General features: G+C 42.1%; 1 protein-coding gene across 2 annotated transcripts in view; it reads left to right on the top strand.

The window, feature by feature from the left end:
* plekhm3 (pleckstrin homology domain containing, family M, member 3) overlaps positions 1-20,359 on the top strand; it is a 130,351-nt gene that overhangs the window by 39,458 nt on the left and 70,534 nt on the right. For both annotated transcript variants that reach the window (XM_055638349.1, XM_055638350.1), the window contains one exon: positions 16,264-16,409. In XM_055638349.1, coding sequence (XP_055494324.1) covers positions 16,264-16,409 — 146 coding nt within the window. The remainder of the gene's footprint in view (positions 1-16,263; positions 16,410-20,359) is intronic.

Here is a 20,359-nt window from a genome sequence, read left to right as displayed (position 1 = left end):
CACAACAGTTTGTTGGATATGGATCAACGGACTCTGTATGGTACATGCTCGTAAATTAGTAAAACAAATGTTCTTCTTTAAGTACTGTTGTTTCTGGGATGGGATGACTGATAACAAATAACCTACATTCTCTATTTTGCATAATGTGGCTGAAACAATGGCATATTTTGTGATATTTATTGAGATAGAAAGATAAAACTGAGTTTGGGCAAGATATTACCTTGCAACATTCTGTATGTCTGATAGATATTGTGAAATGGAACTCAGAAATTATGGGAGGATTACATAAAACTACAATTCAAAGGTAATGAATATACAGAGTATTCTTATTTTCATCATGAACATACAATAGTGATATAGGACACCAGGTCCACGGTAAACTCACGAGCTACTACGGTATGACTACGTGTTAAAAAGTATCACATTTTTACATCTTTAGTATATTTTACTCGTGGACATTTTTCAACGTTGAAAAATCTTCACAGTTACCACGTTTTCCGAGTACCTGCCGCTAAGAAATGGCATGGTGGCCTTTATAACAAGAAGAATCGAATATAGGAGCAAAGAGGTCCTTCTGCAGTTGTACAGAGTTCTAGTGAGACCACACCTGGAGTATTGTGTGCAGTTTTGGTCCCCTAATTTGAGAAAGGGCATTCTTGCTACTGAGGGAGTGCAGCGTAGGTTAATTCCCAGGATGGCGAGACTGTCATATGCTGAGAGAATGGAGCAGCTGGACTTGTACACTCTGGAGTTTAGAAGGATGAGAGGAAATCTCGTTGAAACATATAAGATTGTTAAGGGCTTGGACACGCTAGGCAGGAAACATGTTCCCGATGTTGGGGGAGTCCAGGGATGTTGGGGGCCACAGTTTAAGAATAATGAGTAAGCCATTTAGAAGGGAGGCGAGGAAACACTTTTTCTCACAGAGAGTGGTGAGTCTGTGAGATTCTCTGCCTCAGAGGGCGGTGGAGGCAGGTTCTCTGGATACTTTCAAGAGATATTGCTGTACTGAGGGATAGCCAAGTCTATCCCTCATTGCTAGCAGCTGATGGGAAGCGGCTGTAAAGTGGGAAGTGGCTGTTAAAGGACAGCGCTGCTGGAAGGGTTCCTTTCAGAGCGTGTGGGTCATCTGTCCAGGGGTAAGTTGCGGGGAGGGCAGGAGCGTTGAGAAGGAGGGGGTCGGCCGGGGATCATCCAGCTCAAGAGCGGGTCAATGGGCGATGGATAACAGGCAAGCGGGCGGTGGAGCTTACTCCATATGTCAGTGCGAGTAACCTCAATTGATCCCTTGTTCGCGCTGACACAGGAGTAAGCTCCACAGCCCGCTGTGATGTTACCCATCACCCGCTGACCCCCTCCGCTCTATGATCTTTGCTCTTGACCTGGTCCCCTCACTGTTCAGACGGAGAGCACTGCCAGAGGTGAGCGGGCCGGCAGAAAGCGCTGAGATGGCAGTCGGTTCCGCTGTCTGGTGATGGAGGCCGCTCGTAGGCGAGCTGCTTCCCTCCCCGGCCACAATGCGGTAGCTCCACACCTGGTGAGTGAGTGTTACTGGCATGAACCCCGACCCCCTCCTTCTCAACGCTCCTGCCCTCCCCGCAACTTTGCCCCTGGCTAGACTCCCCACACGCTGTGAAAGGAACTCTCCCTCGAATTGTCATTTTACTCACGCCACGTAACTCATTTATAATTATTTATTTATATTTCTATGAAAAATTTTCGCAATTGGTCCCCGCACCTCCTAAGGCTGGCCCTGCTGGCAATCTTTCCTCTGCCATCTCAGTCCTGATGCAGGATCTCAATCCTAAACCTTGACCATCCTTATTGCCTCTAGAAATGCTGCTCTATGGCTAGTGTAAAGCTGAGGGACTAGTGTTTCCTGTCCCTCAGCCAGTCTTACTATCTACATTTTATCGCTGTACCACCCACTTTCCTGACATCAGTCTAAAGAAAGGTCTCGACCCGAAACATCACCCATTCCTTTTCTCCAGAGATGCAGCTTGTCCCGCTCAGTTACTCCAGCATTTCGTGTCTACCCTCAGCACAACAGATATCCATCCCAGACACAGCGTTGAGTCCAGAGGCACTGATATCCAATTGTCATTAAAGTCTTGACTTTTGCACTGAAGCTAGGAACACACTGACCCCTGTGATGCTCTCTGCAACTGTGCTCTGTGGAATCCCTAGCTCAAGACCACTCAATAGAGAAGGAACATTTGGGATCAGGACTATGTTAATTTATTGGAAGAATATAGCCCAGCATAAAGGGCAGAAAGAGTGCATCTCCAAAACTACTCTCCCATCCATCCCATCAAGCATCTTCTGTGCTACCTGTGGTAGCAATAATGGTTCCATCAACTCCTGCGAAACCATAGTCCCAGAACAAAAGTAAGCCATTTGTGATTTTGAGGGACTGTTTAAGAAGAAGGCAACACCATCTTCATGGGTTGTATATAAAAAGAAAGGAATGAAGCAGTGGCTTTTTGCCTCATATTTATTCTGTACCATACATTAGAATTGCATTAATTGTCACAGTGAGCGCACAGCCAGAAAGGTTAAATGTAGCGTTGTTACAAATTCCTAACATCAGTGACGCTCCAGATCTGCCTGTGCGTGCGATTCGAGAAGCTGTGGGGGGGGTGAATAAAATGCAGGTTTTTATTGGTTGTTGGAGAGGGCTTTGCCCGTACGAAAAACTTATGAAGAGATGTTGTTGTGTAATCCCGTTCGCGTATTTTAAAAAAATAAGTTTTGGGTCTATTGAATCGCTGGATTAAAGTCAGACCTGAGTTCAAACGCCTTCAAAATCACGGATCGCAAGAGCAGGACAAAACAAAAGGTAGATCGTTTATTTAACATTTTATCTAGTTTTTAGTGTAATTTCACTTTAATCTGCTGATGCGAAATATGCTATTTTACCCCCGTTATCGGCCGCGTCTTTGTGGCTGTGACTGAGAGCCAAATCAAGGCAGCGCCAAAATCCACAAATACCCACTCTCAAGATAATCAAATCCATTATTTTTTGTACAATCATGTCATAAGAACATCTAAATCATCTATATTTTGTGTTATTGTCTATCCATGATCAATATTTCCATACTACTTATCTGACTAAAAACATCCACAGTACATAGTTTTCAGTTAGATGTTTAGTATGAAAATATTGATCATGGATAAACAATAACACAACATATAGATAATTTAGATGTTCTTATGACATGATTGTGCAAAAAATGATGAATTTGATTATCTTGAGAGTGGATGTTTGTGGATTATGAACACGTGTCTGTGCAAAACGGCCCTTGCCTGTTGCAGTGTTATAAACCAACAGAGTAAAATTTATGGGAATTAAACATTCAATTCCTTCCATTTGGCATAGAAATTCATGACAAAGTGAGATTTAAACATGTTATATTGTGAATTCTAGTGTGAATGGGACCTGTTTGTTATTTGGATACTTTGGCTATTTTAAAAATATGTTTTAACCTTTTCTTAAGAATGGGATAGATGTTTAGATCTAGTAATTGAATTTAGATGAATTGATTTGATGACACTGATGAATATGAATGTTTTGTTGGTTATTTACTATTTGTGTTATCGTTATAATAATATTAAAGTTCTGATCTTGAGAATATCACATTTTTGAATTTTCAAGGCAGTCTAGGTGTTTATTACTATTTCCGTCAAAACAGTTAATTTTGTAATTAGCTTATATACTTTAATTTCAGGCCATCCAAGTAAGATGTATCATATTTGTTTCAGAATGCTTCAGTCTATAATAACTGAAAATTTCATTCAGTTCTCTTAATTTTTTAAGAAAGTTATGGGCTTTTATGTCAATTGACTGTCCTCGCTCACAGATTTTGAGTCAAGGGCCTGTCCCACTTTCACGACCTATATCACAACGATTTTTACTCGTGGACATTTTTCATCATGTTGAAAAAACGCCCCAAACTAATTGATGCCACGAGTACCTACGACTAGCATCACGACCTACCTACGACCTCGTGACGACCATGCTGCGAGTATGAGAATGGCAAACTGGGCAGAGGTCGTGAATTAGGTCGTGAAAGTGGGACAGGCCCTTTAAGTTAATGGAAAAGCAAAAGGGAACAAAATGCTAATTTCCGAGTATGAAAATGACCATAACGTTTTTAATACTGAAGATATGAAAGTGAATTAGGTATCAAATTAAAGTTCTTTTTATGCTTTATCTGATGGGATAAATGACAGACTTGATTTTTTAAATCTTACAATTTTGTAACATTTCTATTAAATGCTTTTGTTTCACTTTCAGGACTAAGGTGTAAATTGAGTTCCAGACTGAAAATCAACACTGTTTGTTGTATTTAACATGTAAACTGGAATGTCTGGATTTCTTAATCCAGATCCTAGTGCTTAAAGCTAACCATGGGTCAGAGCAAAAACAAACTGCTGGAAGTGCTCAGCGGGTTGAGCAGCATCTGCAGAGGCAAAGGGGTGGTGGTTATTTTGGGTTGCGACCCAGTATCTAGTCAGCATAGGTTTGCTATTTCTCTTTCATCCTTTTTGAGGATGTCTGCTGGTGGCATTAGTAAATGTCTGGTGTATTCTTGGGAAACTGGACTTGGTGTTTCTGTTCGTAACTATTTCCTCATTACACTGATTGGAAATTCTGCATCATAAGGACATAGAATGGGATATCTCTAAACATTTAAAACATTTTTTAAAAACAGGCGTCATATATAACTGCTTCCAATTTTCTTCGCAATTTCGTTTAAAAAGGTCTTCTCAATATTCCAAAACATTTTGAAGCCAATAAAGTACATATGGAGGGTTCACAGTTCCAACATTGGAAATGATCCAGTCAAAATGCACAAAGCAGAGTCACAGTGTTTTGTAAATCCTTTTGGATGTTGTTTCAAAAACATTAGCTAAAACACTGAGAACGTACTCTGCTCTTCAGCTTTGTGCAGTAGGATCTGTTACGTCTAGCTCGGGAGTTTATTGCTTTTTCTGAAGAGTGGAGCCATAAACTGTGCAGCACTGTCTCTGCTCTGGGATTGTCAGCCCTATGTTCAGATCCTTAAATTGGGGTTTGAACCCATGGCCGTTTGATTCTGGAGTCTGAGCCATGGCTGGATTTTACCTGATGACCTGATGACGTTGGCCCTTGGTTTTCTTACTAAAAGCAATGTGGAGATGGATGGTAGTGTTAAAGTAACAGTTGATTAAACAGCGTAGTTGTGAATCTGTGTAGTGGATAGAAATCTCTTATGCGTGACAAAAATAGAATTGTAAACTTTATAAACTCTCTTTTCTTCACAACTGCCTAATGCAGTTAATTTTTTATAATACCAAAGTAATAAAAGCTCAAAGTATACATGACACTGGAGCCTTTCTTACCTTCTATTTGATTATCCTTTCACATTGCTGCTGCATTCCATACTTTCACACACCTGTCAGGATTCGGGCAGGTAATTGCAGAACCAATGACCCAGGGTCGTTGCTTGAATTCAACCATCTCGCCCCTCATCCATTTATCAGCTGACCTCTCAGAATTGACAAGAGCAGTCCTGTCACTTTTGTCAATGAATTAAGCAAGAAGCAGCCAGTTAAGTTGTATGGGAGTGAGGGGAGAGGGAAAAAAAACACGTTTTCTTAAAACTTTAAATTCCTTAGCCCCTCAGCACAGATTCCTGTAATTGCTTCCATTGTACCGCGCCTGAATGGCGAATAATACGGCAAAAGCCATGTCTAATTGAGACCGTACTGGCTAAACAATTCCCGCATTGTGCGGCTTGACAAATTGAGGCCAGAAAGTGGCAGTGACAGTGCCGAAAATTTTAAAAAGTGCCAGGAAGACCATTAAAGCTATAGTAATAACTGTCTCATTCTACAAGGTCCAACCAGGCCAATGGATGGCAAAGCTATTTTTTTAAGTAAATCTAATCCCAGCAATGGCACCTCAAGGCATGTGTTATTTATTTAGTAAAAGCTATTTAAATTGTAATGCAAGATGTGTGGGCTGCGTCCCTATCAGTCAGTTGATTGACGCTTAAACTTCATTAGTTGTATAGAGTGACAGGATGTGGGCTGTCACGTTTTGTTGCTTTTTTTTGTGTCATTGTTGAATCAGCATGTCAGAATTTGGGGACAAGTGTGGAGCCACGAGTAACATCGTTTGTGAGCAACAGTTATGTTAAGGTAATATATGTGCTGAATTATTCAGGTCAGGTAAGCTGCTGGGAACTGCATTGTTTATTAACCCTTGGCACTGGTATTTTGAGTAATTTCTAATAACAGGAGGCTGTTCAGCCCCTCAATCCTGTTTGGCCATTCAGTCAGATCATAGCTTATCCATATACCAATTCCACGCATTTAGAGTTGTAGAGTGATACAGTGTGGAAACAGGCCCTTCGGCCTAACTTGCCCACACCAGCCAACTTGTCCCAGCTACACTAGTCCCACCTGCCCGTGTTTGGTCCATATCCCTCCAAACATGTCCTATCCATGTACCTGTCTAACTGTTCCTTAAATGTTGGGATAGTCCCTGTCTCAACTACTTCCTCTGGCAGCTTGTCTATACACGCACCACCCTTTGTGTGAAAAAGTTACCCCTCACATTCCTATTAAATCTTTTCACCTTAATCCTATGTCCTCTGATCTTCGATTCACCTACTCTGGGCAAGAGACTCTGTGCATCTACCTGATCTATTCCTCTATTTACCTCAATTCTGTACTAAATGTTTTTGTCTGGAAATATATCTGCCATTTAAATTTTGAAACTTACCAAAAATTACATCTATATTATAGAGTGTGGTGTTCCAGGTTCCCACTACCCTGTGCGTGAAGAGGTACACCCTGACCTAATTCTTTCACAGCCTAGTTCTAATTTTAAGGTAATTCCCACTAGTTTTAGATTCTGTTTCCAAAGGAAAATATTTTTTTTCTCTATACAATGCCTTCATCAAAAGGTCAGTTAGATTATCCCTCAGTTCACTGCACTCATGCAAGTGCAAGCCTAGTTAATTTGACTATCTTAAGCATTTAACTTTGCTGCAATCCTATTTTAGAAATGAATGGAAAGAGCACTGCAGTGGTCCCCGTGTACTTCATCTTGCTACGTGCTCAAATATCTGTTGGTCTCATCCTTGAACGAACTTAACAATTGAACAGCCGTAACACCCTGAGGTAAAGAATTGTCTCAGCTCTAAATGGCTGATTTCTGATCCTGAGATGAATTCCTCCTAGTAGTTGTTAGGTGAACGAGTTGGGTGTTAGATTTTGGAAATACCTACTTTTCTGACAACTTGAATTGATGGGATAATCTTTCAACAGTGCAGCACTCCCTTCCCGTAGTTCTGGAGTCTTAACTATGTGCTTTCAATCTAACCATTCTGACTACGTAAACCAATTCTAACACCAACTGAATGCACACTGAACTTATTTTTCAGAATCTTGATATGATTAAAGGGAGGAAAAGGCCATTTGGCTTCTCTGCCATTTCCTAAAAACCCTATATGTTCCTTTCAAGAATTTAATCAGTTCCCTTTAAAATGTTACATTTCCATCACCCTTTCGGGCAATATATTACAGACAATGAAAGCTTGCTAGCTCTCTTTCAACTAAATTTGTTTTCCTAAACTATTTAAACAGCTTCCTCATCTTCTTGACTATCTTGCTCTGTCAAAGCATTACATAGTACTGAAAACCCATAAATACTCTTATGTGCTTCTCTTCTCCAAGGAGAACAGCTTTTCCAGTCACTTAACATAATGGGTAACAGGGATGAAAGTTTAAGCAAATGTCTCCAAGGCCTTAACTTTCTTCCTATAGTGCAGTGCCCAAAAATGAACAACTAAGTAGTCTTTTTTAATGATATTTTATAATATCCTCTCTTTTGAACTCATTGCTCTCAATAAAATTAAAGACTGTGCCATATTTTAACAATAATTGAATAATCAAAGGTTGAAGAACATAGATACAACATTGACTAAGGAATAGAAAGGAATTGGTGGTGGCGATCATTATGAGCTACATACTGCTGTTTTCCAAAGATGATACCAGGATCACTGCTCTTTTTAATGAGTGTATAGGGCTTAATTCCAAGTTACAGTTGAGTCTTCGGACCACGACAAATTGGTTTGAGAGTTGCCATACCTCTGGTGGATTCATGCATTGCCTGCTTCTTCATACCTTGACCTACAGGATTATTACTTGCTGGAAAATGCACTAGAGGAACATCTCAGCCTTCAGATAGACTCAAAAAGCTGGAGTAACTCAGCGGGTCAGACAGCATCTCTGGAGAGATGGAATGGGTGAGGTTTCGGGTCGAGATCCTTCTTCAGGTTTAAACCAGTTCCTTCCTACACATCTCAGCCTTCAGTATTACCAGCGATGATTCTAGCTATTTCTCCAGTTCAAAAACCCAGGCTTCAAATTGAATAATTGGAGGCACTCACTGCAAAAGTGGTTATCCAAGCCAAATGCAGTTCCCACATGTTGATGGCAGTGCATTGTTGAAATAAGATATTACATGGACATGTCAACCCAAATAGGAGGTGCAACTGCATGCGCTAGTATTTAGAATGCTATTGTATAAAATTATATTTTGGGAAGTTGTGAAGTCCAGTGGAATTCAATGCTATCAGCAAAGCAAGACTTCAAAACACAGGAACTGCATATCCTTTGCCAAACATCTTCAGTAAGATTTAGCACTGCACAATAGAATGGAATCAAAATATCTTGACTGCTTGCTATTTCCCCTCCTTCTTTAGGATGAAATCTTAATCATAGACTTTGCCATAGGTGAGAGCAGACAGTGGTTTACGGGTTGAGTGAGTGGGTTGTTTGGGATGTTGTGTGCCCTCCACTGATCAGTGCTCCTTATGCTCCCATCACAGAAACTGTAGGTAGTCATAGCCTCCTGTATGCTGCTCCTCCATGTTTGCATGGCTGTGGGCCAGGAATTCCCATGAATTGGAAACAATGATGCTTCTTTTCAAGGAGACTTTGAGAATGCACTCTTGAAAATCTTTGGCTTGACAGAGCTCAGAATTGTGTGCGTGTTCCGTATCCTCAAAACCTGCACGGACCAGCTGGCAGGGGTATCTGTGGACTTCTTTATCCTCTCTCTACTCCATTCTGAGATTCCCACCTGCTTTAAGAAGATCACTTAAAACAATAAGCTACACAAAGCAAGGTGGCTGGACATATGGATCACTTGGCCTGCCCACAGGAGCTTGTTGAGCTTGATGAGAGCCTTGATGCTTGGAATATTGATGTGAGTGAGAACTTTGCCATTAATTTGCTATCTTCCCATTGGATTTGGAGAATTTTGTAGAGATATGTTGGTATTAAACATTTTCCATGCCTCAAATATCTACAGAAGCAGAGATCGTTGTTGCATAGTAGACCATGAGCTTGGTGCGGATTGGAAGTCTTTTACCAGTCATTTGCACTGCAGTAGGTGGTATATCAATGCTTGCCTTAACTCAGAGGTAGTTCCCAAAATATGGATATCTTTCCATATTTTTCAGGGTTCAAACATGGATTTTGATTGTCAGAATGGGAGGAAGCAGTGGGGGTCACAGTGAAGCGAGTTAAGAATGACTTGGTGCTTAGCTTCCATGAACTTTGGTTGCTGGCTTGAAATTAATGACTGGAGGGTACATGTCCCAGTCAGCTCATGGTTGATGAAGAGGAGATGGTCAAGATCTTCAAGTTCCATGGTGTAAATATTACCAATAATTTGCACCATGGCCAATAAAGCACACCGTTGCCTCTTCTTCCTCAGATTCAGCCTGTTTCCATTGACTGGCTAATTTCTATTGATTCGCCAGAGAAAGCATTCTATCACGATGCACCAAAACCAGCTTTGTCAATCACTCTCCCCAAGACTGCAAGAAATTGCAGAGATCTGTCGATGTAGCCCAGTCCACACAAACCAGCCTGCCCCCACATTGGCTTCATTTATACTTCATGCTAACTTGGAAAAGTAACAAACAGAATCAAGGATCGCTTGCACCTCAATCATTCCTCCTTCTTTCCTCTTCTATCGAGCAGAAAATCCAAAAGCTTGAAAGCATATACTACCGATTCAGGAACGCTTCTTCCCTGCTATTTTCAGACTAATGAACAGACCTTTCATAAGTTATGGTTTAGACTCGATCGCCCTCATTATGGGCTTTGCACTTTTTTTTAAATCTGCATCTTCTCTGTAGCAGTATCACTGCAATAACGCCATATTTGCACCCTTGTTATTTTGTCATGGCACTATTTGTTGTGCTTGTGAATCGCTTGTTGTGCTTGTGTCTCATGCAGATTTGACTGGATAATACGCAAAATAAAGTATTTCACTGTCTGTCTGTATACTTTGAACTATCTTTAATCGGACTTCAGTGTTATACCTTGCAGTAAATGTTGTACCCTTTATCTGTGCATGGTGGACAGCTTGACTCTTATCATGCATAGTTTTCTTTTGACTGGGTAGAATGTAAACAAAAGCTTTTTATTGTACCTCGGTACACGTGACAATAATAAACTAAGCATGCCAATAATAAATCAATATCAATATCTCTGGTGATTCTGACTGCTCCATGAGTTTGTTGATTTTCAGCTAATTTGCGGCCTTTGAGCATTTGCCAAGTGCGTAACACTAAGATGATGTTTAGTCGGGGACAGTCACGCCAAAGATGCAATTTCCGTTGAGCAGCTATTAAAGGTGTGTTTTTTCCAGAGTACTGACTGACAGGGTACTGACTGACTTTCTGGCCTTGAGTTATTTTCTGTTCTTGGCTGTTAGCTTATGTGTTTGAGACATAATTTGTTGTAACAATTTTTTAAAAGAACTGTGCATATAATGGTATTTGCTATGTTGCTGGATTTCTTTATTTCACCACTACCTATTCTGTAGGTCAGGATTTTTTTTTGGATGGTCCATTGGTTTTTCTAGTCTTTTAGGGGTGATTTATGACATACAGATTTCTATGCACTTAATATTCAAAATGTAGTATTTTTAAATTTTCACATACCTACATTTTAAATATTTTTTTCATACAACCTCCTTTAATTGGTACTGTTCCCAACTGATATCAGTTTGGCAGTACTTTGAATTTGGATTGATGTTAAGCAGTATTTTGAGAATACATTGAGACAGCTATAAAGGATGGGATGGGAGAAAGCCACCTCTCTCTTCGAATGATGTCACTCTGAAGGATTCAAGGTTAAAAATGTTCCGTTTGAAGCCTGTGTGTTTAAATGAAGCTTTGACCGAACAAAGCTTTGTCCCAATTCCTTCTCTCTACCCCCACTACCCCCTCCTACTCCCTTATTTTTTAGTCTGATTCAATGTACCATTCTTTAACACTAATCGAACCCTGACCCTGGGAAATATTACAAAAGGCTGTATGGTCTGGACAGGGAGTGCACACTCTCCAGCCTCTTCACTGTAGGTAGACTGTCTTCCTGTTGGTGAGGTTCTGAGACTTTCCTATTCATGTAACAAACAGGACTAATTAGTACCCAAGAGTGAATACATTTCTCATCCTGCATTGCTTTTGAATGTAACATCAAAGCAACGATTTCCTTTGTGGTGTTTCTTCTCCCCCTTTCCAAGATCTATGTAAATAAGTAGTTGTATAATGCAATTCAGACACGGTGGTAGCGAAAAAAAAACTTAGCTATGCTATTCAAGCACCGTGATGCATGGCGTAGAATGCTGAATAGAGCAGGCATTACTGAAAACTGGTACATGCGACTCCTTGATCACTCGAGATGAAATAAGTAGAGCGCCAAAGAAGTCCTGCAACATCTGTTTAAGTTGAAGAAGGACAATCCTAAAATTCCCGTATGGTGAAGGGGTAACCTGTGGATTCCTGAGGCATTGTGGGGCAGTCCTACCCAGTCAAAGGAATGGGTAGTTATTTCAGAATAGCTGCTGAACCTACATCGAGGAATAGGCTGCTGCCATTCACCCACTATGCTGTGATCTGATAGAACGAGAGCCAAATTAATCACGAACAAATTCCAGCTCACAAATTCCTAGTTTAGTTCAATAATGACACATTGTAATCCATCTGTAGCAATATTCACTGTTATTGTTTATGTGTAACTTAAACAATAATTTAGATTATTAAACATATGTAAAAACATATCTTGGTGATAGTAGTAAAATACTGCCCAGTAACATTGAATGTGTCAGTGTAGACTATATACAACTTAATGATCTTTGTTTTTCCCCTACCCCCATCCCCATTCACCATCTGGCAGCAATTGTTAAAAGGGGATTGCTGAACTCCAGAGGCACGTTACTTTGAACGTGATGGCTCTTTGATGTACTGTGATTCATTTCTCTTATTGATGTGACGCAGGTTCCTTAAATTTTTGTGTGTGTTTTATAAGATTCTACTGTGGAGCCTAAAAGATGCCCTTCTCATTTTACGGATTAAAGTCAAGTGAGGCGAACCTTTGTCTCCTGATATTAACGTCCCGCTGCTTGCTGTTGCTGGAGTGAACATCCACTAATATCAAAAGGATTTTTAATTAAGACTTCTATGATAATTAATTTTCACCAGTGAATGTAAAAAGATAAACTTTTTTGTCATGTCTTTAAGGTATCTGAACTGTGATTATTATTGTGGTTGGTGATGGCACAACCTATTTGTGCACAGCTAGATCCTAAATTCTGCAATGCAGTAATGACCTGATAATCGAGCTCGGGAGTAAATATCGGCAAGCACATCAAGTTGAATAGTCTGTATTTACCTTCAAAATAATGTAATGGATCTTTCATTCCCAACGGAGAAGTTAAATGTATTCATCGATTCATCTGGAAGGCGGCAGGTCCAACAGTGCAGCACCTTCTCAATGCTACACGAAGAATACTCGGCATTTAGCACATTCCAGAAGATACAGATTTAAAATAATTGGGAAAGCAGCTGGGAGGAGTTAACAGCGTTATGATCAAGAATGCACTGCCTGGAGGGGTGGTAGAAGAAAATGTAGTCAGAAATTTATAATCCCTCCTTAATTTCCTTTCAACATTATGGGGTACAAACAAGGAGGTGGCACCAAAGAGCTGAAGCAAATTAAATGGGCCAAAATGACTTCAATTCTGTGAAATTTGCCTGTCTCTAACCAGAAGAGCACCAGTTTTCTAATTTAGAACAGATTAAACCAATCTGTGAAAGTTACATGTATGGATTTGTATCCCAGCACCCATGGTATGCTTATGAATTTTGAATCGATTTAGCAATTTGCAATGCATTAGCATCCCTGGCACCCCATCACCTTTTCTAACACAAGCAGCTATTTCTCTTGATTGAGATTTGTTAGGATGTTTGATCATGGAGGTGAGCACAGTTCAGCACAGACCTGTCCATATCCATTTAACAGTAGTAGGCCCTTGAATAGTAGCCAAAAATGAGGTGTGGTTACATGTTTTGACTTTGTGACTGCCAGACTATGAAGGGATACAATTGGGTGGGGTTTGAAGCCATTGTGCAGTGACATGATTTGTTATCACAGCTGTGAACAGCAATGATCTGGTCTTCAATCTGAGATCTACTGCCATACTACCAATGGAAAGTCTTTATCTGTTAAGCAATTAAACTATAGCTAGCCTTTATTTCTGTTGTGTTTTATAACTAACTTGTCGGTTTATTCATTCAGCGTAGTTTTATCTCTCTTGTTATGTAGTTACTGTGATGATGGTCAGCACTATTATTACCTTGCTTATTTTGTTTGTATTGGTAAAGCAGTATTGGAGGTGGATTTGTTCTTGGACGTCCAGTCATCCACTACAATACTGACTGGTGAGGCTGTGCAAGCATTGTTCAGATATTCCAACCCAGGTGTATTGTTAACATACTGGGAATGAAATGTGATTTAACAGTATTATTGAAGGACAAGAAGTCTAGAGTTTTATTTTATTCTGGATCAATAATATGGCGGGCACTATGGTCAAGTTTCGAGTTCCTAGATACAAAAATCACGGACAATTTGTCCTGGTCGAACTACATTGAAGCTATGGCCATGAAAGCGCATCAATGCCTCTCCTTCCTCAGAAAGCTAAATAAATTCAACATGTCTCCAACTACACTCTCCAATTTATACCGGATGTATCACAATTTGATTTAGCGGCTGTTCCGCCCATGACCGTATGAAATTGCAGAGAGTTGTGAACGCAGCTCAATTCATTGCACAAATGGGCTGATAAGTGGCAAATATCATTCATGCCACAAATTTACCAGGGAAAACCACATCCATTAAGAGTGTATAATCACCCATCCTTGACATTTAATGGCAATTCCATTGCTAAGTACCTATTCATTAACATCTCGGGGTCAGCACTGTCAAGAAATAGCCACATAAATATTGCAGCTACAAGAGCAGTTCCGAGGTTGTGTCCTGCATTGAATGACTAACCTGCCGATAGCCCCAATCCTTTCCATGATCTAGAGCACAAGAAACACAGTGGAATATTCTTTGTTTGCCTGGATGAGTACAGCTCCAACATCACAAGCAGCCTGACACCAGGCAGCACAAAACAATCTGCTTGATTAGCACTCCTGCCCCCACTCTGATAATTCATTCTTTAAATTACTGATATATTGTGGTTGCTGTGTACTATCTACTAAATGCACTGCAATTACCGTATGGGATGATTCTCATAAACAGCATTTCTATGACCAAGGACAAGGGCATCAAATGCAGTGAAACACTGAAGGAACTTCTTTAGTTGAATGCTGCAGTAGATCTAAAAAGTGGCTCAACACCACTTCAAAAGCAATTAAGGATAAATGCTGGCCCTGCTGGTGAAGCTCATAAACAGACAAGTAGAAAAATGTTTGAGAAAAATTGCATCTTATTCCCTCCCTCCAAGAGTCTTTAGAGATAATGCAAAGAAGATGTTCTTGCAGACATGATGCATGTTTTCAAATTTTTGTATCTTCTGCCCGATAGAAAATAGATAATGATTGGGGTGTGCATTGTCACTGTTAATGATTTGCTTTGGTATGACTGAAGTGTTTTTAGCGGATGTCTGTTGGTACAAGTCCAAACCCATAATCCTGCTAACAACCCAATGCTGCATTGTCAGAGATGCAGTATTTTGAATGAGATGTTAAATCAAGTACATGTATTTCCTTTGGGTGAATGCAAAAATCTCAAGGCATTAATTTGAAGAACGTTGTTGGTATTCACTCCAATAGATAGCCATACATATACATTAGTAATTTTGGTTTTCTTTGAGAACTTAAAAACTAATTGAAGGCAGTTGTATTTTGCTCCTGTCACTTGTTATTTACAAGTCCAAGAACTGGAAAGTCATCAATCAGAAGTGTTACGTGGACAAAAATGCTGGAGATACTCAGTGGGTTAGGCAGCATCTATGGAGCGAAGGAAATAGGCAATGTTTCGGACCGAAAACCCTTCCTCAGTCTGAAGAAGTGTTTCGGCCCGAAACGTTGCCTATTTCCTTCGCTCCATAGATGCTGCCTCACCTGCTGAGTTTCTCCAGCATTTTTGTCTATCTTTGATTTTCCAGCATCTGCAGTTCCTTCTTAAACAATCAGAAGTGTTAACTCTGTTTTTGTTTTTCTCTCTCTCTCTCTCTCTCTCCTCTCTCCCTCTCTCCCTCTCTCTCTCTCTCTCTCTCTCTCTCTCTCTCTCTCTCTCTCTCTCTCTCCCTCTCTCTCCCTCTCTCTCCCTCTCCTCTGCTTGATCCACTCGTATTTGGGATTTTTTTTTAATCCAATAATTTTGTATTAATAGGATGTCAACGACCAGTGGGTTTGTCCTATGGGATTGCCAAGGTGTGTGCCTACAGTGGCTGGTACTATTGCCAAACATGTCACGTGGACGATCTCTTTCTGATCCCTGCTCGACTGGTTCACAACTGGGACACCGCCAAACACAAGGTCTGTTACTCCCTTGCAACCTCTTGCGAAATGTAGCGATAATTGTAGCATAACCTCTGCCACCTTGTTGAAATACATTTTGATTCTTTTGTGTGCTCTTTTCATGAGATTTTAAATGATCTTTATACAATCAATTTCACGCAATATCTCCAAACCTCATTACCATGGTCCCTTTGAAATTATTATAATCTCTAACTTTTTACTACCCACCTCTCTCCGAAAGCCTGGGACTCAGCCACTCTCTCTCTCTTCTCTCCGAATCTCTCTCTCTCTCTCTCGCTTCTCTCTCTCTCCTCCTCTCCTCTGCTTGATCCACTCGTATTTGGGATTTTTTTTTAATCCAATAATTTTGTATTAATAGGATGTCAACGACCAGTGGGGTTGTCCTATGGGATTGCCAAGGTGTGTGCCTACAGTGGCTGGTACTATTGCCAAACATGTCACGTGGACGATCTCTTTCTGATCCCTGCTCGACTGGTTCACAACTGGGACACCGCCAAACACAAGGTCTGTAACTCCCTTGCAACCTCTTGTGAAATGTAGCGATAATTGTAGCATAACCTCTGCCACCTTGTTGAAATACATTTTGATTCTTTTGTGTGCTCTTTTCATGAGATTTTAAATGATCTTTATACAATCAATTTCACGCAATATCTCCAAACATCATTACCATGGTCCCTTTGAAATTATTATAATCCCTAACTTTTTACTATTTGGAAACGCCTTCTGTATTTTTGGGTGAAAATTGTTGACTTCACACTTTGAAATCCACCTATCAACGTTTTAACCATTCAAATACAGTAAACTCTCGCTATAATGGACTACACAGGGTGGTGAGGGGGGAGATGGTGTCCTTTATTACTGATTGTATTAAATTAGGTGATCGCTGGTCAGCATGCACTCTACATTTCCACACTGTATCTCTAAACTAAACTAAGTTAAGGTATTCAAATCACTTTTATTAGTGCAGTAGTAAGGATAATAGAAGAAACAGAGCAACATCAATGTACTTGAAGACGTTCATGATTCGAGATCCCCGTTTTTATGCCTTCCCCGTTGTGTTTTTGTACTTTATCACTCTCTTTATAGCTGTGCATCCCACTGAACGCCAGTGTACCAAAGGCCTTCGTCATAACACTGTTCATGTGATTCACCACTTTCAAGGAACCATATGCCTGCACTGCCAGATCTCTCTGTTCTGCAACACACTTCTGGGCTCTACTATTTATTGTGTAAATCCTGCCCAAGTTTAACATACCAATGTGCAGCATCTCATGCTTATCAGTTAAATTCCAATTTCTGATCGAGATCCTATTGTAAACTAAGATATTCTTCCTCACCGTGCAATATACTAAATATTTTGGCGCCATCTGCAAATTTACTTACCATGTTAACTACGTTATCATTCAAATTGTTAATGTGCATAGCAAATGCTAGTGGACCCGGCACCAATCCCTGTGGCCCTCCACTGGTCACAGGACTCCAAATTAAAAAAAACAACTCTCCACAAATGTCCTTTGACTCCTTCCAACAAGTTAATTTCAATCCAACTGACAAGTTCACCTTGGATTCCATGAGATCTAACCTTCCAATCTAGCCTATCATGCGGGGCAATGTCAAAGCCCTTGCTAAAGTCTATTTAGCCAACGTCCACCGCTCTGCTCTCCGTGACCTCTTTTTAAAAAAAAACTCTAATTCGATTCAAGAAACACGATTTCCCGTACACAAAGCCATGCTGACTATATTGTCACCGCTGTAAAACATGCCTTGACTCGGAGAATTTCAGCTTGGAGGGGTATAAATTTGCACACTGAACCTACTTCTGGAGGTATCTTAGACCTGACCTCCTGCCTCCCATTACTCTCATTGTCTAAAGAAGGGCCTCGTCCCGAAACATCACACATTCCTTCTCTCCAGAGATGCTACCTGACCCACTGAGTTACTCCAGGATTTTGTGTCGATCTTCCCATTACTCTCCCCCAGTGTGACATAACATCCAATCTCCTAGCACATAGCATTCCCACTTCAATTGAAAAATAAATGGACTCTTTGATAACCCCAATAAACTGATTCTTGACTGATATTATTTAGCTCATAGCAGGTATTTTGAGAACATAAACAAAATTATTTAAAGAAAGATTTAAAATTTTGTTTTTTTTCTAATACAAGTAATTTTGTTTGAATGAGCTCTCTGTAGTAGGTTAAAATGTATTTCCTGAAGACTTCTTGTAATCCTTGGACCAGAGTTCTTATAGTGCATATGTGACTATCGACAAAAAATGTTTATTTTGTGGCGGCACCTGGAGGCAACCCAAGAGCACAACGAACCATCGTGGCGTCTTGATGTGGGAGGGGCTAGTCACAGGGGCGGTACCCGAGTTGGTATTTAAGGCCGGGCAACGCCCGTGACCTTTGAGGAGTAGGGAGCTGCATTGGAGAGAATAAACACATCTAGTGCATGCAACCCTTGTCCGATTAATGTTTGGCTGGAATCCTTTGCATCGCTGCCACACTGGTGACCTCGGTGCCCAGGAGTGTAATCCTGGAAGGGAAATTTGAAAAAAAAATGCATTCTGGCGCTGCCGCCTACGAGGCCAGACTCAACGCGGTCTCCCTGAAGCTACCTACATTTTAGACCTCGACAGGCCGAATCCCAATTTTATATCCGTGGCGTTACAGCCGATGAGACCCGCTATTACTATGTGGTAAGCGCCCTTGACCAGCACACGGCCGGTTGGGTCATTCCTTACCTGGATAATCCACCAGGGTAAGTATACAGGCGTCAAGGAGCTGCTGCTCCGGATCTACGGGCCGAACCGAATGCAGCGCGCCTGTCAGGTCCTTAACGTGGGCGGGTTCGGCGACCGGATGCCCTCGGCCCTCATGAGCGAGATGCCATGCTCATGGGCGACCACCTGCCCTGCCCGCTCTTTGAATTTACTTACTTACATCCGCTGGCAGCTCGCGGGGGAGAGCTTTGAAGATCCCATCCGGCTAGCGGCCTGCACTGATGAGCTGTGGATCTCGGACCAGCAGCAGGTGGGTGCGCTGGAATACCTGGAACCGCTGGAATCCCCGGAATCGCTGGACCGGATTGATTCAAAGCCCTGGCAGGCCCAGCGACCCAGGACCAAGCCCACAAGAGGGCCACGCCCACAAGAGCCACAGACAAGACAAGTGGCACAGGAGACGAGGATGGCTGAGCCACAGACCAGACAAGTGGCACAGGAGAGGAGGATGGCTGAGCAGGACCCAGGAAATCCAAGGAGAAGGATGTGATGTTTTTACCACCAGCGCTGGGGTTCAACAGCCCGCCAATGCCGCCAGCCATGTTCGTTTCCGGGAAACGGCAGCGCCGGCCGCCGATAGTCACCGCGGTGGCTGGCAGGATCCATCGACTGTATGTCTGGGACCGGCGCATGGGCTCAGGTTCTTGGTAGACACCGGGGCGAAGGTCAGCGTATTGCCCCCATCTGGACTTGACCTTCGTGCTGGTAAGAGGGTCCCCCCATTAACTGCTGTGAATGGCAGTTCAATCCACACACGGTTCCTGTCATTTTCGGCGCGTGCCATTTCACCTGGCCTTTTATCATCGCGGACGTGGCCCAGGTGCAGCTGGGTGCAGATTTCTTGCAGGCGCAGTCACTCCTCGTGGACGTGAAGGGCCAATGTCTCATCCACGCGTCAACTTTTGAGAAGATCTCCTTGCGCTCTACTGGGCCCACCGCGCCAGTCAGCAACCCCCTGGCAATGGCGGACATTGTCACCCCCAAGTTTGGCTCGGCCAGCCTGAGACACGGTGTCATGCACCATATTCTGACATCTGGTCCACCGCTCCACGCCCACGCCCGCAGGCTCGCTCCTGACAAGCTCCTCACAGCAAAAGCGGAGTTTCAGAGTATGGAGGCCATGGGCATCGTTCGAAGCTCCAACAGCCCATGGGCCTCCCCGCTGCACATGATGCCGAAGGTGTCCGGCGGCTGGACGCCGTGCAGGGACTACCACCGTCTTAATGAGGCCACAACCGCTGACCATTACCCTATTTCCCACATACAGGACTTCTCAGCACATCTGGCCAGGGTTAGGTTCTTCTCCAAGATCGACCTAGTCCGGGGATATGACCAGAGGATGTCCCCAAGACGGCAATTATAACCCCATTCGGGTTGTTCGAGTTCCTGCGGATGCCCTTCGGCCTTAAGAACGCCACGCAGGCCTTTCAGCACCTGATGGACACCGTGGTGCGTGGGCTCGACTTCCTGTTTGCCTACTTAGGCGACATTCTCATGGTAAGTCGCTCGCGCGAGGAACACTGCGTCCACCTGCGTCTACTCTTCCAGCGCCTCAGTTACCTTGGCCTCGTAATTAACCCTGGCAAGTGTTAATTCGGCCTTCGGACAATCAACTTCCTGGGGCATCGGGTGACATGACACAGCAGTGCCTCTGCCAGACAGAGTTGA

Source organism: Leucoraja erinacea, chromosome 7 (genome assembly GCF_028641065.1).
Source record: "Leucoraja erinacea ecotype New England chromosome 7, Leri_hhj_1, whole genome shotgun sequence".
Taxonomy (NCBI): domain Eukaryota; kingdom Metazoa; phylum Chordata; class Chondrichthyes; order Rajiformes; family Rajidae; genus Leucoraja; species Leucoraja erinaceus.
This window is presented reverse-complemented; position numbering and strand designations above follow the sequence as displayed.